General features: G+C 39.8%; 1 protein-coding gene across 1 annotated transcript; it reads left to right on the top strand.

The window, feature by feature from the left end:
- Positions 1 to 8,911: 8,911 nt before the first annotated feature.
- On the top strand, positions 8,912 to 17,764 carry NIPAL1 (NIPA like domain containing 1). The gene is given in 7 exon segments (XM_058024749.1): positions 8,912 to 8,973; positions 8,975 to 9,045; positions 13,153 to 13,419; positions 14,489 to 14,545; positions 14,990 to 15,080; positions 16,869 to 17,029; positions 17,163 to 17,764. Coding segments are annotated over 7 exon segments (1,311 nt in total).
- Positions 17,765 to 22,717: the final 4,953 nt, after the last annotated feature.

Below are 22,717 nucleotides of genomic sequence, written 5' to 3'. Positions count from 1 at the left end.
AGGACCACACAAATAATGGTGCAAAATAAAGCTGTATCCAGCTCAGCACCAGGCAAGTTCAAATGCATTATTCTCAAGGGAAATAATTTCTCCAACAGAGTGGGCTCAGTTCATGTTAGTACTAACAGTACCAGCATTTCTACATAGGCATATATTTTTCATGTTTACTTTTGCTCTTTGAGTCTTCTTTAGTTAAAAAAAAAAAAAAAAAAATTGACATACTGCTCTCCAGACATACTGATTTGCACTTGTTCTGGAGTTTAAAGATGATGATAAGTATGTTAAAATAGAACGTGTCTAAAATCACACCGATCCAGAGTATGGAGCCTGAAGGCTGGGGAAAAAAAAAATCTGTGTCCTCTACATTCCCATCTTCTTCAGTTTAATAGGATTTTCTTTGCATTTTTTCAAAATAAAAAATTTCCTCTGGCTCTGTTGGTGTCTGTTGTAAGCAGAGGTACTGTGGGATACCGTGTGTTCTGCCATGGCAGCCATGCGTAGGATTTGCTGGGAAAGAGGAGCTGCCATTGGAGGCAGGACTGGACATTTCATATTACTGAGGCACTGAAAGCATTAAGTGGCATAGAAACTGAAGTATTAACTACCCTGCAGTCTCAGAATACCAAGTTTGAATGTCAGGCTTAGGTAAGTGCTGCACCAGCTTCTTTTCCTGTCAGTCAGGATGTGTAGCACAAGAGTATCTTCAAATTCCATTAGTCTAAAAGCAAATTGTGGGGAGTTAAAGTTCTCAAGTCTAAGACACAGAAGTGCTAATGCAGCATGTGCCCAGTGCAAGTTGGACAGACACAGAAACTAAATCTAATTTGGGGACCATTGATACCTCGGTACAGCATTTGCCCATACTGGGCACAGTAGAAAATATCACATTAAACTCCCTGGGTCCAACTTCATGTTAATGCATTTTCAAGCATTTCAAAATTTTTACTAAATTCTATCACTATCATGTTTCCTATTCTGTAGTCACACATATTTTTTTTCTTTAACTGATACATTGTCACAACTTATTACAGTGCTTTTTAATATTGGGATGCACATTTTCACATTATCATATTTATGTAGCAAATGCAAAAAGTAATAGATGTTTTCTATAGACATGTTTTAGATTTCTACCATATGGTTTTTACAGTATCATCTCAAACAGTATCATCCTTTTACTACTTGGATTTTTTAAAATGTAACTACTATGATAAACAACCAAGTTTTCAAGAATTATGAGCTGAAAACTAATTCTACTAATCACTATACATCAAAATCTTTAGGGCTGCAAGAAAATGAAGGATTGTGATGAATGGAAGACCAACTTCTGTTGCTTCTGCTGTTTTATTTTACGTATTTCTCCCTTTTTTACTGGCCCACTACATTCACATTTCTAATCATTATTTTCATACACAAAATGCTTTAAATAAGGATTCCCTGGAACAGATTTGGGCATCATATACAGATTCTATTTTTTTTTCTTTACAAAAAGCAGCAAAAAATATTCATTTACACTGAAATTTGCAGCATGATCTGTCTTTTCTAACATGCTAAGAGTCCTCAGCAGTTCTGCAATAAGCAGTTTCAACAAGCAGTGTGCATGCTTACCTTAGGAATGCAATCTGCTGCTTCTGCTAGAGATTTCAGTCCTTTAAATCAGCCACATTTCCTTACTACATAAGCAGTATCACCATGAAAAACTAAATATAATCAACATTTCAAAAATTATTCGCTTATTGATTGATTTCACAAAGAGCCAGCCCCCTGTGCAGTTCTCTGAATTATTCCCAAGGAAGGACATGGTTATTAGAGGAGGATTTCCTTGACCTAGTGATGGATTTTGAGATTTAGAGGGAGATGAAGGTGACAGTGGCAGTCAGTATTATCCTTCACCTGAGCAGAAGCTTACTAGCCCTATTTGCAAGCACAAGAAGTGACAAATATGGGAGTGTGCTCTGTTTTGAAACTGAAAAAAATATTGTAAATAACTGTGTATTCAGTATTGACTGCTCACTTGTTCTCTTACATATTGCAGATGCTTTTTAGCAGTCGTAACAGGTTCTTTTACTGTAATAGATAAAATGCCATACATGGAAATTTCCTTTTATGAAAGGAATAAAATTAGAATAAATTAAAAATTTATTTTAATGCGTATACCATAGGGCTGAAGAAAAGGAAATAACATTTTAAATTACTTAAAGCTCTTAAATAATATAACATAACATATTTTGATGCTTTAAAATCCAGTGAATTGTGGATACATTTTTAGTGGAAAATACCTTGATGATGAAGTTATAAGATACTGAATTGATCTTCAGCTTCAGTATGGATTATGACTTTGCAAAATGGTTTAAGTAATTGCATTCCTCCTCCATTAGAAACGTGCAAAAGTGCATCTGTAGTAGCTAGAGAGTCAAGAAAGGCCCCATGAGGATATACCTCAAAAGAGAACATGGTATTTGCATGCCTCACCTTTCATATTTCACTGCTGGATACCATAAGAATGAGAAAAATAATGTTCTCTGAAGTTTGAGTGATTAATTTTTCAATCTGGAATCTTGTACATGGCCCATCTTTTTAAAAGAAAAATGAAAAAAGCTCTTAAGCAGCAAAAAGAAGTATATGTTGAAACTTGAATTTATCTTTGTCACAACTGAGACATAGCTAAAGTTTTCACATTCTATGAATTACATTCTAACTTTGCTTCACAAAAAGCAGAACTCAGGAAAGCAGTCCAGCCCCTGGGACTCTAGGATTATGATACATTTGTTTCTGTAATCAAGGGCAGCAGGAAAAAATGTCATTAGCTATCATAGGAACCAACTTAAATCTTGCAGCCCAGGTGACTGAGTTTATGGATTTAATCATAAAACAAAAGCTCAGCACAAGTCAGCCTCCTGATGATGGAAGCAAATTAAACACTTCTGCTGGTATGACTTTCCAGCCCTGAAGACAGTCATTCCATTTTCCAGAAAAGAGAACATACATTGAAATTTAAAGAATAAAAATAATTTAAAATAAGATAGTAATGGGCAACAAGGAAATGTATAATCTTATGCACAATGGAAGCCACATACGCCAGTTTTAGTAAGATATGCAACATGACAAAGATATAAAGTGAATAATCTTTTAAATTCTGGTTTATGCTTTACTGTTGTCTTTGAAGAGCTGAAATGCATCTCTTATCCTAAGATCATAGATATGAAAGAATCTCAGAAGGTTACTGCATCCAACCAGTATTGAATCTTGATCAGATTTACCTCTGTCATTCTCCAGGGTTTTCCTTGTCTTGCTATCTGAAAGGTGTCAATGTCCAGTGCTGAGCAGCGATTCTGTGAATATGTGGTGGCACTAAATGTTTGGGACATATGCCTTGTTATGTGTCACAAAGGAATACACCTTTTTAATCTGGTATAGAACTGCCAGTTTTCTTATAAAATAATAAGTCCTGCAAAGCAAAACTAACTTATTTTTTCCTTTATCGGTTTACCCTGGAATTCTTCAAAGCTCTCAAACAGAGGAAAATGAGTCCTGCTAAGCCTGGCCGCTTTCTTGTCTGACAGTGGCCAGGACTTCACTAACCTGTGAAGAAGTTTGCAGAACAAATTCTGGATAAGCTCAACACAGTGGTGTCAATTCTGCCCTCCTTTAAAAGCCAGTTACATAGCTGTCATTGACTTCACTGACAATTATATTAGTTGACTGTCAATATTTTTCATGGATATTTTTCCTGTCATTCTGTATTCCAGTGAAGTAACCTTGACTGATGGGAGAATGACTGCACTAATGGATTATTGTTTTAGTAGGCCAACTGTAATCTCTTTTTGCATCTTGCATTGTCATCATCCGTAATTCTTCTCAATCCTATTAATTCTACATATAGTTTCAGATACTCATAAACAAAACACTAGATACATTAAACATATGTATTATGACTTATAAATAAGCAGGTTTGAATGGCACATTGCCTTTCAGCTTACTGTGTTGAAGCTCTGTAAACAGACGAGTGTTTGGATTGGGATCACAGTTTTGACCAGCTTATATACTGCAAATATTGTTCTGGTTATTCTAGAGCTGATGTGATTTCAACAATTAATGTCATGTTGGAAGTGCTGCAGCTGAGAAGACTCCAGGGCTTCTGACTTACTTATGCTCTTGTGTAGAATTCAGTGTCATGAAGCTCAATTGGGCCCAATGAGGCTTGATGACTGGAAAACCATCAGTGCCAACAGTGTCTCCACCAGTAGGTGGTACTGTATTTTTACTTCAGGGTGATGGAGAGTGAAATAGGAGCAATTTAAGATGTGTGTTGGTGAGTTGGATTCTAATGTTCAGATGAGGCTGGAATCACAAAGCACTCTAAGTGCTCTCAGGCGCAGAGCACAGCACTGCACAGTGTGCTCAAACCCTGTCTCAAACCTCTCACCACCACCCTCCAGGTCCAGAGCCTAGTTTCTGCATGACTACTCTGCACAGGGACTGGCACTTCTGAAAAGTGACAATGTGGGTACACTGTGTCTGGCCATGCCTGGCAGTTTTTTCTGTGTCCTGAGATGAACCTGCAGTAAGATTATCCTTGTGTCTTCCAGGTTCAGTGGGTGTTTCTCCCCTGAGATCTCTCCTCAGCTCCCAGGCTGAAACCTGCAAGGAACAGAGGGACTGGCTTATCAGAAAACTCTCTGGGAAATACTAGATCTTCATTCAGTGGTATAATTGGGATAAAGAATAATTGTAGTGACCCTACAGAAGCTCCAGAACTTCTGTACAGTCAGTACTTCTGTTTCGCAGAATTTTATTTCAAGTTAAAATAACATAGGAAATCTTGGTTGCACAGAATTATGATGCTGAAACATTTACACATAAAAAAGGTGATTCAACTGATATTAATTAAACAAAAATTAAAATTAAAACTGATATTAATTAAACAAAAATTAAAACTGATATTAGTTAAACAAAACCTGATATTAATTAAACAAAAATCATCAATATATGCCATAGCCACCAATAAGAGAGGTAGAAAGTGCACTGTGATAAAAAAGGTTTAATAAATCCAGCCTTGCATGTTATTCACTCTTTGTAGTAAAGAAGGAGTTAAGGTGGCATTATGTGGGCATTTATAAGGGAACATATATACAATTAATTTCTACACAGCAAGTACTGCAATTTAATAATTTTGCACCTCTGTCTAGAGACCGTTTTTGTTTTTCTCATTTGAACCTAATTTCTTCACATGTATTGATTCTGCAGGTCTGCACTAAATCACCATGTAGTGGAGAAGATAGAGTTCCCATGGTCAGAGCTTCATTCGCAAATCTACTTCAGTAATTTTTGTGTGGCTACATGCCAGGAAAGGTAATGAATCTGTTTGCAGCTTCTGTATTGAACAGAACTCATGTTTGGACGCTGTCATGTAGCAACGACTGCTGGCAGAGTAATGCAGAGCAGGGAAGCTGAGTAATGATAACAGGATTTAAAAATGCCACAGGCAATTTTCCTAAATAGTAATAAAAGAGATAGTTCTTGCTTCATGTCTGCACCTGAATGAGCTGCATAGTGAACAGGTTTTCTAATTGTAGTGAAACTTGTCATCATCTTCAGTATTTACCATAATACAATTCAATACTGCATAAGGAACTCAAAGTTTATGCACATAAGAAAAAAAATCCTCAAGATTAAATTTATAACAAAGCCAAAGAGATACACAAATTATTGTAATTAAGTTGTTCATGGCTAACACAGAGATAAAGATGGGATTTATTAAGGCACAAAAATGGGGTTTACCATGACTGTTATAAATGTAAAATACTAAAATTGGCTAGATGGTGCTTCCCTTTTTATGGAAGATCAACAATTAAAGTCAGTGCTTGTTGGCTTTAAGGAAAGTTTCATGAAACCTTTCATATACTACATAATTAATGAAGTTATGTAACTACATAAGTAGCAGAATCTTAACATAAATTTTCTCTTGCATTTTCCAAACATTTAATGGGGGGGGAGAATAATGCCATAACATAGAAGAGCATAGCAGGGTTTCATAAGACACTTATTCCTCTTTAGGAGAAATGGAAACTGCCACAAAATTGCTTTGACTATTACTACATGCATATTTTTACTTCATACACAAAAGGTTGATCTGTGCTTAGCTGCATCTGGCACAGCTCCAGGGAATTAAATGGCTCTGTGCTGATTTGCATTACCTCATGATCCAGGCATTGCTCTAAATCAGTTATAAGTGTCATTTTGAATGGCAAAATGGCATTTTTTTTCTCTTTATATCAGTTAACAAGATTGTATATCAATACTTTATTTTCTTTCCCATTTGACTTTTACATGCCATTCAAAATAAAGAAAAATATATCAATGTTGATAAATTACTTTTATGTAGTTAGTTTCTTCCTGACATTGTCTCAAAGTTCTTCAAAACAAATTGAGTGTGAAAACTGCTAATCATCATTGAAATATTTACACATGAAGTATATGCCTACTCTCTTCTGTAATAATATTATGGATTGCAAGTTTTTTGCATCTGTCCATTGACTTGGATTGTTAGTCACAATTTTTTTGTGACTTCACATTTTTTTCTCAGAAGAAAAAGGGTCTCATAGTGCTTTTTGGAGTTTATTACAATATCAAAATATGAAGCATTTAAAGCTTTTCAGCCAAGGAACAATAAATATATAGCATCAATTAAGTTGGAAAATATTCTTAAGATAAATAAGCACAATTTAACCCAACACTATTACATTCACCATTAAACTATTCCCATCACTACCATATCTATACATCTTTTGAATACCTCCAGGGATGGTGTGTGCACCATTTCTTTAGGTGGCTTGTTGCAATGCTTGACAACCCTTTGAGTGAAGAAAATCCTCCCCTGGCACAACCTGAAGCCATCTCTTCTTGTCCTGGTGCTTTTGACTTGGGACAAGGGACCAACCCTCTTCTAACTACAACCTTCTTTCAGGCAGTTGTAGAGGGGTGTAAGGTTTATCCTGAGCCTCCTTTTTTCCAGGCTAAACACCTCCAGCTCCCTCAGCCACTCCTCACAGGACTTGTGCTCCAGACCCTTCACCAGCTCCATTGCCCTTCTCTGGACTTGCTCCAGCACCTCAATGTCCTTCTTGTAGTGATGGGCCCAGAACTGAACGCAGGATTCACAATGTGGCCTCATCAGTGTCAACCTCAGGGGGACAAAATTTTGCTGGCCACACTATTCCTGATAGAGGGCAGGATGCCATTGGTTTTCCCAGCCACCTGGGCACACTGCTGGTTCATGCCCAGCCAGCTGTCAACAAATGTGTAAATCAGATTAAATATTTTATTTATTAATTAAATAGACTTTGATGTCCATGGCCTGCTAAAGGACTTGGCTGATGCAGAGGCCCATCTACAGAAGTGCTAGCTGTGCTGTTTCTCAGTATTCTTGCTCTGGGTGCTGCACCACAGTGAAGCTGTGAGCAGCAGGGCGGCAAGAGCTGTGCCAGAGGAAGAGGTGGTCTTTGGCAGCTCACCCTCTCCCACCTGCTCTGCTGCTCCAGCAGGGCTCTGTGGATATTACCACTTCCCTTCTCAGCACATCTGCCAACAGAGTCACTTGCAGGATTGCAGCAAGCTCAAAAAATTGACATATTTTTGCAGAAACAGATATGAACAGAGTTGACAGATCTGAGGGGACACATAACAAAAGCAGGAATTTGAAGCAGACTACAGACATGCATCTGTCTATATACGTGGTTTCATCCTATGGGCATGCTTATGTTGTACAAGAAGATCACAGTTTTCTCCCAAACTTTCAGATTATGCTTTGAAATTTTGATTTAACTCTTTCAAATATAATTTAAAATTTTTGCTCTGTTTTTTTAGCAGTAACCTGCTTTAGAAATGTTAAAGCAGAGAAGTCACACTATTTATCATGCAGCCTGCACTGGACTCAGGCCACCTTCCCTAGAAGTTGTTATAGTGTAGACACAGTAAAGATAAAGTGGAATGGTAACTAAAATCACAAAAAGGAAATTCAATGTTCCTTTTCTCCTAACATACAGAGTGCTGGTTATGCTAAAAAATAAATACAGAAATAAAAAAAATGAGACTAAGACATTGAAACTGGTCTCTTGGTTTAACCACAGGACTGCAAATTCAAGGATACCTAAACCAGGGAAAACCAAGATATTTTGGTGATAATGTCAGTGTATTTCAGCAGTATGGCCCAATGGTACAACTTTTCAAAACCAGTGATGATTAGTTTGGGTGCTGCAAAGCCTGGTTCCAGCTCTAATCTCAATCCCATGTATCACTGTGGTGCTCTGTGGAGGTGTGTTAAATTTGCAATTTTGACTCCAGTTAGAGAAATCCTGTGCATGCTAAAGGTCTGCAGTGTCCCAAGAAGTTCGCTGGGCAGCATGTAATGTTTTATTAAACCTTACATTTTGTAAATATATTTCAAGTAATCATGTCAAAGCCAAGACCTTAGTTGAAACTATTCTACTAAGGTCTTGGGTGATAAAGGTAATTATTTCTTGTAACAACCTGGAGCCTGTTAAGCCACAGGGAGTCATCTCAGGGTGTGCATCACCAGGCACTGCCCTTGTTCTAGTTTGGCTGGGGGATCCCTCTGCTTGCCCGCAGATCCACGGCCAAAGCGAGCACAGGCCGCTTGTCACAGACACAAGGGGTTGCACATCAAGACTGCTCATCTCTTCTCCCAGCTGCGAAGGGGAAGAAAACTAAATCTGTCGAGACTCCAGGAGAGGCAAATGCTGCCAAGGTACTTCAGGAGAGCGCGCTTTTCTTTGGGTTCAGTGTTCAGGTGGGGTCACAGAACTCCCCAGGTCTGGGACTCGATAACGATCTAGGAAGCCCATTAGGGGTCACTCCCGGAGCCCTGCGTGCCCTTTCCCCGCAGGCCGAGGGGATGCCGCCTCCGTGTCCGCCGGCGAGCGGGCGCGCCCAGGTGCGCTGAGCCGCGCCCGGGCGGGCGGAGCCCGCGGAGCCTGGCAGCCGTGGGGCCCGGAGGGGCGCTGCCCGTCCGTCCGTCCTGCCGTGCTGGTCAGCGTCTGTCCGTCCGTCCGTCCGTCCGTCCTGCCGTGCGGGTCAGTGTCTGCCCGTCCGTCCGTCTGTCCGTCCGTCCTGCCGTGCGGGTCAGCGTCTGCCCGTCCGTCCGTCCGTCCTGCCGTGCTGGTCAGCGTCTGTCCGTCCGTCCGTCCGTCCTGCCGTGCGGGTCAGTGTCTGCCCGTCCGTCCGTCTGTCCGTCCGTCCTGCCGTGCGGGTCAGTGTCTGCCCGTCCGTCCGTCCTGCCGTGCGGGTCAGTGTCCGTCCGTCCGTCTGTCCTGCCGTGCGGGTCAGTGTCTGTCCGTCCGTCCGTCTGTCCTGCCGTGCGGGTCAGCGTCTGTCCGTCCGTCCGTCCTGCCGTGCGGGTCAGTGTCTGCCCGTCCGTCCGTCCTGCCGTGCGGGTCGGTGTCTGCGCGGCCGCGGGGCCGGCCCGGTCTGTTCGGTGTGCGCATCGCTCGGGACGCGGAGGGCCGGCGGGGCTCGGACGCTCCTGTTCCCCCGGTGTCCGAGCCCCCGTAAGATTCCCCTCCGCCCTGGCGTCGCCCCGTTGTTTTCCGAGGAGTGGCGTGGGTCCGGGGCCGGGGAAGCTCCTGCGGTTCTGCCGCGGCTGCCTGGGGTTAAACATCTTTTCAGCTTTGTTCTGTGCGTTTTGGTGAGTCTCCACTCCAGGCGTGCCAGGGAGGAATTCCTTGCTGCTTCTCGATACACCCACGTTTGGCCCCAGGAGCTGCGCCTTGGCAAAGGTGGGCTTGGTATTTCCTGGGTGACCGAGAAAGGCGTTTCATGTTTCTGCCAGGGGTGAGCTGAGTCATGAGCTCGCTAGAAATGGTTAAATTATTGTCTAATCAAAGCAGTTAGTTTTCGAGATGACTTAGGACCAGTACTTTCAGTAGCAGGTTAAGAACCAAGTTGGCTGTCACTAACCAAGGCAAGTCAGCCCTGAACTGCAGAATGACAGCAAGTCATGGATGTCACAAACAGTGTGTAGCACCGGAGTGTCTGGTCTGCCCAATTCAGATAGAGAATATTTAGGTGTTTAAAGGGGAAAAAAAAAGAAAAAAAATGCAGCTGAATCATAAAAAAGGTTCAGAACTTACACCAGCAACTGCCTTGGCTCAGACTGGTTTCCTGTTGCTGCCAGTCTTGAGTCAGAGCTGGGAGAGATTATTTCTGCTAGGAGGAGTTCTGCTGACACGTTCGTGTTTGTTGACATTTGGAAGTAGGAGGTGAAACTAGCTTAGCTACAGAAACTCTGTGCTGAGCAAGCCAGGCAGCCTCAGTGATTTGTCATCTTCCTCAGCCTTTCCAAGTGATCTTCAGACTGTTCACAGGGTAATAAAATAACAGTAATGCCTGGATCAGCCTCCTCTTCCCACCTCTCAGGTGGTTCTTTGGTCAGTGCAGTTACATGCCACTTTTCATGCAAGTGGAACAAATGACTTTTTTTTTCTTTAACCATGAGAAGCTGCTCATCCCAATAAACAGAGATCATAAGCATTCAAGATTAGTCTTCTCAGTGATAAATCCAATATTTCTTTGTGAATGTGGGCAAAGATTGTTATTCAGAAAGGAGAGAAACAACCTGTGGCAGTCACTGGGTGACTTAGTACAAATGGCATGATTAAATTTTTCTGATGTCATAAGGTATGCCAAGGAATGAAAACCTTTAGAACACATAGAAAAACATTTTGTTTCATGTGAAAAAAAATAAGCCTGCCATTCATCTCCAGCTAAATGAAAGTACACCAGTCACCAAAAAGGGGGAAGAAAATTGTTATTTTCTTCACTGTAGAAACCCAATGCACTGATAGAAAGCTGCCTTACAGTTTCCTTACTGTTGCAGGAAACTGAAGGACTATACTTATCAGGAGTGTTTATCTTCATGATTTTTATTTCATTAAAGGCAAGGAATGTTACTGCTTCTCACACCATCCTGGTTTGGCATCAGTATAGGTATTGGGAGCTAAGGGATTTCATTCATCTCTCCGTTGGTTTTTTTTCACAGAATAATAGAATAGTTTGGACTGGAAGGGACCTTTGAAGACTGTTTAAACCGATCACCATGCCATGAGCAGGGCATTTTTATCTTGCCCTGGTATGGGTTTATAAAGAGAAAATATATTTATCCTTAAAGGACTTTTGTGTAATTTTGTTTTGTGATTTATTCTTCACTAATTTTGTCATAACAAGTATATGCAAATTTTTCTTTTTCTAAGACTATGCTAATAGTTTAGGATTTTAAAATACTTTCAGGTGCAAATGCTAATTCCATATTTTTACATTATCCAACTGTAATTTCTAGTAATAATAAGAGTGTAGAATAGTGTCTCTCCTACATACTATGCAACAGGAACTGCATGTGGATATAAGTTCTCTAAGATTTTAATCTTCAGCTGGTGAATATGAACATGCCTATCTTGTGGGAACATTTTTATTAAGTCTGACTTAGCAATACAAAACAAATCCTGTTATATGGAAACACTCTTAGCAAACAAGGAAGTGTGTTTGCACAGCCTGCAAATCAAATTATAACTTCCTGTAGTATGTTTGTTGTATAATATGGAATGAGAAAACAGGCAGCAGGTACTCACTCTAGCTCCTTACTTGAAAAGGGTTCTGTCTCCCAGAGCTAATACCAGCATTGCCAACAGCAAATAGGATATTTTTCGGACCTTATGTATTTTAACTGTTCTTTGTTAAACTGTATTAAATGAATTATCCAAGTCTGCTTCTTGTTAATTGTTCAGTGAAGTACTTTTGATATAACATTTTTATTTCCAGAGCTTATGTGTGAACACTGAGGCGCATCCTTTTCTACCAAGTCCCCAGGTGCCAATTCTTCAGTTGGGAAAGGGGAGAAGAAAAGAAAAGAAACAAAGGGAATGTATTACTGATGCTGTCACTCTTCAGGATGAATCGTTAATGTATTATTTTAATTACAGGGAAAACATGGGGAAAAAATCTATTTGTTGCATCCCTAGCTTCCTCTGTATCACAGTGGACTGAGCTTTTGTACTTCTGCAAACTGTTTCATATTTTAACATATCTTCACAATAAGCCTTCTTTACAAAAAAGGTTGCTCTTAAAAGTTTTCCAGGCTAGAGTGTGTAACCCACACAGGCTGCCTGATGCACTCCACTGTGACAAACTGAGACGTCAGCCTAGACTGCCCAAGCCCTGTGGCAGCTTTGCTGCCTGACCCCTGTTCCCCATGAAAAAAGCAACTCCTTTTGTTCTTGGAAATGCAGTACCTGCTCTTCCTTTAGAAACACATCTAGGCTGATTACAATGATGCCATTCCCATAGACTGTCATCATCATGGTGCTGATAATGCTTGGCTGGCTGAGTGTGAACCTTTGCTCTGTGCTCGGGATCACCCAGCTCTCCAGCAGGGTTGCAGGGATAGCTGGGGAGCTGTCCCCTGTTGGCTGTGATCTACCTCCACCAGGGCTTTCTGAGGTTAGATTAAATTTGCTGGGAGGTGGAATGAGGCCTTCACCTGAAAATTTTGTGATCGGTTAAATAAGACTTGGCTCACACAGTATTCACTGAACAGTTTTTATAAAATGCCTTAGCTCCCATATGCAGTGACAGTTTCCTCTCTGTTTGATTTTCCTTCCTTTTTTTCCATTTGTTTTTCCAATCTTAGCTAGCAATATAAAACCAGAAGCCTTGAATTGCAGCAGGCTTACTTTAACAGGCAAAGTCCAAAATCATGGATTTGGCTATATGTTTGTGTTCTCTGCACAACAAAAAGGAGCCCTTTCATCTTCAGGTTTCAGTTTAGCTTTTAAGATTTTGAGTTGAATTTTTAACTGAAGCTAATTTTTTTTTTGTTCATTCCTCGGTATTTCCCTTATTGCCTGTCTGGCCAATGAAGTGCAAAATAGGGATGTAAAATAATGTAATCACCTGTGAGCTACAGGAGTGGGTAATGACCCAGTGCAGCACTGTGTGCATTGTGTGGGTTTTGTGTGTTATTTCACTGTCAGAAATTACAGGTGCTCTGCAAAGACACAAAAAGGAGTGAGCAGAGTGGGAACAGGGCTCTTCCAGTGCTGGGCCTGTGTTGTGAATCATTTGTCCTTCTTTTTCTGCTCCCAGGTGCTGTGCTCTCTTTTTCTCGCCCTGACTCCTGCCAGGCATGGTGCCAGATCACCAACGTATCTGAATCACACTCTCCTCTCCTCACCTCTATGGAGGGGGCTGGCAATGAAACAAACTGGAGCAATTCCCTTCCTTCTGGAAGCAAATACCACCTCTACATTGGCTTGGCTTTGGCTATAGGCTCCAGTATCTTTATTGGTTCTAGTTTCATACTGAAGAAGAAAGGACTTTTGAAACTGGCAGAGAGAGGAGTCACCCGAGCTGGTAGGTGATGGTGCCATCCTTGCTCCTGCTGGGGACACAAACACCTCTTCTAACTTCACAAAATCAAGGTTCAACTCACAGATCACATGTTTAAAATTACTTTAATGGTGACCAGAAGTCCTGTCTTGGTGAGGGATGGAGACAAGGTATTATTTCTGTGCGTGGTTACAGGGACTGGGATTTCAGAACTCTTAGGACTAAGGGATATGCAGTGGGTATTAAATCTAGTGAGCTGGTGCTATTTCCTTACTGAGAGAAATTAGTTACCAAAATAAAATTCTCCATTTGTCTTATCCTCCAAAATGCCCTTCTCCCTTTTCAATCTTTCTTCCCCCTCATTTGAGATTGAAAGTCTTAGGCTGGTTTAGCTTTTTGGTTTTGCTCAGGTTTTTTAAAGTGAGTGCAATGAGTTGTAGAAATGACATTTATTACAGAAGTTTCTACAGTTAGTACAACCATCCCTTCATCAAAGTCAGCAGATGAACAGCTAGAAAAAGAACAGTTGCACTAATGTCTTAATTTGCTTTGCGTGGATTTAAATACATAGCATTAGCAGTTTTGCTTTTGTTTGTTGTCTTTATTGGAAAATATTATTCCAGGGAATTTGGTTATTTGAAAAAACTCTGATACTGAATATTAGATATACTTATGTTTTATGTTAAAAAAGAGTCATGCACACAGGGGCATTGTTCTTTCTAATTTCTTCAAACCTAAAATAAAAGGAGAGTCAAACTGCAGCTGACTGTGTGAATATATTGGATCTGACCTGGAAAAGCATTTTGAAACATCTCTAAAGCTCACCAAAAATCTTTTTAAACATTTTACTTTTGCTTGAAACTTCTCCTCTGTGAATATTTAGTCAAATAGCATTTTCTGAAAGCCCAAGTCACAAAGCAGTAGAGTCATTAATAAAATGTCAGTCAAAATCAAATATTCTTCTTTTTGTATCTCTTACAAGGTAACATGCTCTTTTTGTACTTTGTAAGTGCAAATGTGAGGCTGTACTTTTTGTTTCTTACAGTAAGGTGATCTGTTTCCTCTAAGATAAGGTTATTTTTTTCTCTTTCAGGACAAGGTGGATATTCTTATTTGAAGGAATGGGTTTGGTGGGCTGGACTGCTATCAAGTAAGTCAGCTCTTTCCTCTCAGCCCATATGTAAATCTACAAAAAGCAGATTGTTTTAAATAGATTTATTGTCTGATTTTTCATTCCCTTCACTTAAAAGAAATGTCCTTGCAATCACATTCATGACAAGCTCTTCTCATATGCCTTCTTTCAAATACTGCATTTGGTCTTAAGATCTCTTTGCAGAATAACCATCTTTTCTTTAATATCTGGTAAAATGCCATGGAATTGCATCTGTCCAGCTTCTACCTAGGGGAAGAGTATTTTACTTCCTTTCAGCATTACTAATTCTGCAGCTAATTTTGAAATGAAAATGTGCACGTATAGTGCAGAAAAAAGATTTTGGTTTGTTATTTGCTGTCAGAGTTGTCGTACAAAATATTTACAATAGCGTGCCTTTTAATATTCTCCTCCAAGCTGATCCAAATGTTCTTTCTTCTGTAGTGGGATTAGGAGAAGCTGCAAACTTTGCTGCCTATGCCTTTGCACCTGCAACCTTGGTTACCCCCTTGGGTGCCCTGAGTGTTCTCATAAGGTCAGTACCAATGGGGAGCAAGCCTTGGCAAATGAACCACTGAGGGAAAAAATACTGGCTTTGGCTGAAAGGAGAGATTTTTAATAAAAAACTGAAAATCAATTTATGGGCAAAAATTGGTTTTTGTTGATTGCTGGAAATATATATTTCCTTATTTAGAACTGAGTTATCTGGGTAGATGGAATCAAAAGTCTTGTTGCAAAGGTCACTGAAGGCCTTCCCAGCAGCTTTTCACCTAGATCACAAAGTAATTCTTATCAGCATAAACAAGGTATACTGCTGATAGAAGGTAATTTAGCTATTCCTAGAGAACTGGAACTTTAAGAACTGTTATCCTGTTCTTCGGCTGTGATTAAACTTTAAATAAAAATACAGCATTCCTTCACAAAATGTTTTCAAAAACATTTTTATTGATAGGAGCACAATTTCATATTAAGGCACAGTTAGCAAACCTTTTGATTTTTTTGGTCATTGAAATATTTTGGAAAGAAGGCAAAGAAAATCTAAGCTTTCTTCTGTATCCACAATTAAAATTTGTGGTTCTTTTGAAACATAAATGTCTTTCACAGACTTATTGTTTCCTATGTATGAAGAAAAAAATAATTTCCAAGTTCTTAAGCACATACAGTAATGTGGCCATCATAGCAGCAGAAAAGATGTGGACTGTGCATGCAAAAATTTTATAGGAAATAATCTTTTAGCAAAATGAAGTTATAGTATTTTAATTGGAAAAATTTGATTTTTAAGAACTGAGTATATTACATGAAACACTGTGTTTAAAACAATATGCACTACATATTAAAAACAAAACAAAAATAACCCAAACAAAAAACCCCCAAAAAACAACCCCCTCCCCTAGGATGCTTGGAATAATTGACCTGCTCAAACTGCAGCTGTTCTGTCATAGCAAAACCAAAACCAATGTAACTGAGTCTCTGCAGTGGGGCTGGGGTCAGCATGTTGGTAAATGCAGATCAGCTGGATGCCTGGCTGCTGCTGTGCAAAAACAGCTTGAGCTTTATTGCCTTCTTCTTTGATGGGGAGAGCAATCATTCAAATTTTCATGGGACAGAGGGGTTGTTAGAACTTCATGTCAGTGAACTCATTACCCTTGTGTGAAAAAAAGGTCTGTATTTTGATCAGTGGGTTGAGTAGCTATTTGTGTGTTCACACACCATTAAGCCTGTGTCTGTGCCCAAGGTTGTTCTCTAGCAGGCTAATCATGCCCTGTGAGTGGTGTTTTAGGCCATGTTATTGTGCTTAGGTTAAATAATCAACCCTATGGAGATCCTGGGGTTGATCTCTGAAGGGGGAGATGCCTTCTCTGTGTTTTGGGGGGAGCCCTAGCAAGCCAGGCAGAAAGTGTGCCTGGGTGGGAGAGCCTGGGGAGAGATGAGGAATAGTTTCCAGCACTCATGTGCATTGGTTGTAATGGCAAATTAAATGCTTTGAGCCATTTTCGGAAGAAAGAAACAGCTTCTGTGGTTAATCTACAGTGAGAGTGCATACCCTGACCCAGGCAATCAGGAATGAGAAGCTCCTTAGCAATTTGGACCCTTTTACAACCTGGAAGGAAGAATTGAGGGCTGCTAAACTCCCTAAAACCTGACCTTACCTTCTTGGTCATGACCAACTTTTGTGGAAAAACTCCTCACAATTTGATTGTTTCAGACTGGTTTACCATATATCCAAATTCAAGAGAGGTTTTCTGATATGCTACACAGAGAGATTTTGAATGTCTTCTGTGCATGGTGGAGCTGAACATTTTATTTCTGTTTTGCTGAACAGTGCTATATTGTCATCCTATTTTTTAAATGAGAAGCTGAATATTCATGGAAAGCTGGGCTGTGTACTGAGCATTTTGGGGTCAACAGTCATGGTTATTCATGCCCCAGAGGAGGAGGAGGTCACCTCACTAGATGAGATGGAAAGAAAGCTGCAAGATCCAGGTCTGTACGCAATTGCAGTGAAGATATGCTGCAGTTCACAGGGAAGTGTCTGGGACACTGAACAACTCTGAGCATGTTTGTGAGCATAGTCTGATGTTGTGTGCATTACTCTTCCCTTTCCTCTTTTTTACAGTGTTTGTTACATTTGCTCTTCTGCTGACAGTCGTTGCCCTTGTCCTGATCATTGTTGTGGCTCCAAAGAGAGGTCAGACAAACATACTGATCTACATTTTAATTTGCTCTCTCATTGGTGCCTTCTCCGTCTCGTCTGTGAAGGGCCTGGGCATTGCCATCAAGCAGATGCTGCAGAGGAAGCCAGTCTATCGCCATCCCCTGGTTTACATTCTGGTGGGCAGCCTGGTGCTCTCAGTCAGCACTCAGATCAGCTACCTCAACAAAGCACTGGACGTGTTCAACACATCCCTTGTGACGCCCATTTACTACGTGTGCTTCACTACCACAGTGGTGACGTGCTCCATCATCTTGTTCAAGGAGTGGAGCAGTATGGAACTGGGTGACATCATTGGAACCCTGAGTGGATTCTGCAGCATCATCATTGGCATCTTCCTACTGCATGCTTTCAAGAACACTAACATCACCTGGAGTCAGCTGATGTCCACTGTTGCCAAAGAATCGTCACCGCCACACCGTGACTCTGAAACCAGTCACACTTTGCTGGAGAGCATGGAAAACCCAGCTTTGGCATATGAGGAGGACATTTTATTCAGTCAGTGAAACACTCAAGCAGTGTTCGTCGTCAAAGTATCACGAATTGCAAACTCAGCCCACCCATGTCTACTAGAGGACTGCAGTCCTCTGGAAATTAGTCTGTGAGGCCAGTTAAGTGTGGACCACTCCTCTATTGTCAGCTGTTGGCAGTAATGAGTGAAAACGGTCAGTAATTAGCACAACAGACAGAAACCTGGAAGTGATTATATGTTAGACAATTAAAAACATGGTCCTTTTTTTATGCAGCCTCTCTTCCTGGGAAATTTTAGCAAAAAAGAATGGTCTTTGTAAGCCATGTTTAAAAATAAAATTTTCTTTGGATGATAAAAGACAATCCTTGCTGAAGTGGCAGGTACTCTGCTATTATCTTGCAATGGCCTTAATATTTCTGGCTTTCTTTATATTTTTGTAATTTACTGCCAAGTGAGCTTGTAGATATTCTACATGAAGGATATTCATCGAAGACATAACATGAAGAAAACAGTGTTTAACCATACTAGTTTTTCATTTAAAATTTTGTGCAACATTTTTTTCACTTTTGATGACCTTCCAATGAACATTGATTAGATGTCACAAAAATTTTCACAAATGCAATTCTTGATATATCTCAGCTTTTCTACCCAAGGAATCCTGAATGGATTGTGAATTCCTGAATGTGCCTGTACTTTTTTATTTCAAAACTAAGACCAAGTTTAAGAAAAAAAATGCATTTGCCTGCAAACAGCTGCTACTGGCTTAAAAAGTTACACGAGGTTATAGAATTAAGTATTCAAATCCAGGAGAAAAACAGAACCTGCAATTAAAAATTTCTCCTTTGTTTCATGTAGTTTTGAGGATTACGAAGTGGCTTTACTTATTTCCATATTCTTCCTTATACAGCCATCTATAACCCATATATACAACCATCAGAACCCATATAAACTTTTCAAATTTTTTTCCTTATTTTCTGGGAAAGTATTGTTCTTTATTAATAATAAAGCAGTCCCGTTAATTTTTATTCTTAGTGAAAAATTCATTTTACAATCTATGCACTACTACTAAAAATACTAGGTAGGGGATGAGCTGTAGGCAAGGGGTGAGAAATGTCAGAATGTCTTTTTTTTGAGTTTGGACTTCTCTAAAAAAGAGTATTTGCCCCTATTAGATGTTTTACAATATGTTAACCTACCAGAGGCCTTGAAGATTGGTAACTGTACTGTAGTTCCTCAGTTGTGGTCATGGATCTTCTTGTCACAAAAAAGCTCGCACAGTCCATGGTTTGCTCATTACAATCTTCTTTGTTTTCCACTTTGTAAGTAAGTAACTTCAGCAATCAGACATGTGGTTGGTGACAAGCTCATCACAAAGCAGCATTTCCAATCTTTGGATTTCTAAGTGTGAGTCCAGAAAGTTTGCCAGAGGATGCCATGACTTCAGCAGTTAAAAACTGGTTTTAATCAGCTGAAATATATATGCCAAGCGGAACTTCCTCATGAAGCAGGCTATATGTTTTCTAATGTTCAAAAGGTTTAGCAGAAGAAGACAGTTTGGATGGATAGAAAATTGTTCTGCCAAAGAAAGCTCATCCTTTACAAAAGGGTTGCTGCTTATATTTCATATATTTGTGTGGCATCACTGTTACCCAGCAAAAATGTACTTGCCTTCAAATTATAATGACATTATATACATTATCAATTTGGAGTATTTTTCAGCTTGAGTGATGAAATTGATAGCAATTCTTTGCTGTTAAAAAAGCGTCAGACAAGAAAATCTACTAACAGGGTTTCATTACTTCTTAGTTAATGTAGAGAATAATTTGGTTTCATTGACCACATCCAAGCTTTAAAAATCTTAATAGTTAAAACAAGTAATACAAACAATAAAAATACTAAAGATGGAGGGGGTTTTATAGTTTGTTCTTTAACAAAAACTTGAATTGCTTTTCACTCTGAATTACACAGTTCAAAGAATAACTGAAGAAAATGTTGACTATAAAAAAAGAAATGCATTTTGCATAGTTCATGGCCCCTTTATTTGCTTATAGAGTCAAAGTGATGTGACCAAATGAGTTATTTGTAAGAAATAGCAACAAGTCCAGTTCTTGAATGATCATGTGTTGGCATTTTTTAAAGATATATCATAATACTTTCTTTGAGATGGTTGTGGACTCCTTATATACCAACTGCTAGCAATAATGAGCTAATACCAAGCAAAATTCCTGTATTTCCTACTGGATCTGTGTATCTGCTATTACACATAAATAGCAACTAATAATAAAAGAATGTTATTTTCTAACAATGCCAAAAAACCAAAGTTAATGGTTATTTTCATGGTGTACAACAAGTCCATCATGTTAGAAATAAATTAGTGATATTTTTTGTATAAAAACATTTGTTGTAAGAGAGGCTATTTTTTAAATGTTTATATTTAGTTACTACTTTGGAATAACTTTGATTTTTTAATTGAAATTATGCTAACATTTCTCTTGTAATAAATTATTCATGGTTATGTACTAAATCAGCTGTGTTTTTTAAACAGGGGATTAAAAAAAAGAGTGTCATTCATATTTCTAAACTGGAGAATAAAACCCAAAGCATGCGTGTCTCACAGCCAGTCTCAGTGGAGAGTGTTTCAGTGAATTGTCAGGTTTCCCAGGCAGCGAAATGAAGAACACTATTTAAAGTAATTAGATGTGTTTTGGTATGTAGGGCAAAGGGTTAAGAAGGAGAACAAAGCAATCCTCAGAGGCAATACATTGCTAACCAAATTAAATGTTGATACTAAACAATGCTTTTAAATGTTGATACTAAACAAATCTTGGCAGCCACTCATTATTACCATATCTCAGGACAAATTAATGGGCAATTAAGTTCCTTACATAGCTGCACCAGCTAAATTTAGGTAGGTCAAGAAGACTTGGATAGGTTAAAAACACCTGTACAATTTTGGGAGGAAATACATCAGTTATTAGTTTCTATAGAGATTTGTTCTACCATCTTCATTTTGCAGCCACACTTGAAAGAACTATGCTATAAACAAAATCTTTGTCCCAAAGGGTGCATATTCAAAAATTCAAACTCATCTCATCAGGCTGCATCCTGGAGCTATACAGGGAACTGCATACTCCTAGAAAATGTTCTCTTATTCTTTAAATTCCAGCAAAATAAAACTATCATCATCTTATTTCAAAAGCTCCCATACCTTCTCAGTGATTTCTTATGGACAGCTCCTCACAACACAGCCAACAAACTCCATCTCTCTCCTCACCACCAGCTACCCCACTCTTTTGTAGCACTCGTCTCCTTATTTGACACAGCTGTGGCCTGTTAAGGGCAGGCCTGTTCCTAATCTTTGTTGATTGGTACAGCTGCAGCTCATCAGGTGTGAGATTACCTTCTGCACTATTCTCTTACATTCTATCCCCCCACATAAAACTGGCTAGGAAAGCGTGCTGGGAAATATCCTTCTAGCAGGACAGGTTTGCTGTAGCTGACTCCTTTTGGGCAGGTTTTAAAATGATGCCATGGTTCAGAATGTGGGTGGGAGGCTGAGCAGGAGCCAGACTGGTGGTGCATGAGGGAGGAGGGATGGTGATGTGCTTTGGTGGGCCTGCAGGGCCTCCCATTGTGAAATCTGCTGGGGGGAGAGGGGGAGGAGGCAGGAATTGGTCTGAAACAAATGCCACCAGCCCTGTACACACTAGTTATTGGTCTGCACTGTTTCTCAGGAGTACTTTTGACAAGTGAATTAATTTCACTTTCTGAAAATAAATTCCATCTTGTCAATAATGCATCTTTTTATAGAAAAGAGATGTATCCTAAGTGGCTGGCTCACAAAAGCTTGGAGTTCTGCCTCTTTTCCTCCCATCCATAATATTATGTTCCAAGTTTTCTGATGTTTGATCAGCAAATAGTAGCTAAATTTTTACAAATGCTGAACACTCCTACAGCCTTTGATGGAAGTTTCCCTGTATGGATGTACCTTCTTTACTACTTTTTCCAGATCTCATTTTCATCATATGGAAGTTCAAAAAGAAACCAGCAAGCAGACACCTCTTTATGGTTAGTGATAAGATGTCACTCACTATTCATCTGGTTTTTTGCCTAGAATATGGTTGGAATTTGACCTAAGCTCACAGTCACCATGAGGTCTAAGGTGGCCTACTCAGTCCTTATGTAAGAGTGTAGCTGGTAAATAAATGCACTGTAGATACTTGACCTTTGTACTGCAGATCATTTCTTGCTGCCAATTAAGCACCAGTTTCACTGACTCTGAATCAAGTTCTCATGCTTTTTCATTTATTTACTGTCAGCTTGATGATAGCAGCTGTTAAATTTATTCTGTGTCAGAATGTTAATAATGGCTCCTTCAAATTTTTCCCCAAGCAGCCTACAGAAAGATTATATTGGGGAGTGGAAGCCTGGTAGGCAAGCATTATTGGCTCCAGTTATTAGGCCAGCATGTTTCTGGATGGGTGGAAACATGAATATGGGTCCCATATTCACCATGGGACAGCTCAGTGAGACAGGCAGGAGCAAGATGCTTTGAGCACATAAATCTAATGGAGCTGGTTTTCACTGCAGGGTGCTGTAACGTATTACACATTAACTTGCAGTAATATGGCAAAACCAGTTTTACAAGAGCTGCTTAAAAAGATGTCTCGTATGTTATTCAAAGTCCCCATGTACTTTATATTGGGGAGAGAGCTTGAATTCCACATTGGTAGTACATCATCTGCTGAAAAGCTTTGTACTTCTGTGGCCTGGACATAAACTGTGGTGAGCTCCATGTGTGTACTGTGTTGTTGTCTCAGTCTTGGCTAAGAGGGAGCAGAGCCAGGACAGCTGAGCTGAAGTGGCCGAGGGGATATTTTGTACCATAGAATGTCGTGATCAACGTACAGCCTGGGGGGGAGAGGGAGGGAAGTTGGCTGGGGGCTGCTGGTTACTGCCTGTGGATGGGCTGGGCATCAGTCAGCAG

The sequence above is a fragment of the Melospiza georgiana genome, chromosome 5 (genome assembly GCF_028018845.1).
Source record: "Melospiza georgiana isolate bMelGeo1 chromosome 5, bMelGeo1.pri, whole genome shotgun sequence".
Taxonomy (NCBI): domain Eukaryota; kingdom Metazoa; phylum Chordata; class Aves; order Passeriformes; family Passerellidae; genus Melospiza; species Melospiza georgiana.
The sequence above is the reverse complement of the archived record's forward strand: the minus strand, read 5'-3'. Positions and strand labels throughout refer to the sequence as shown.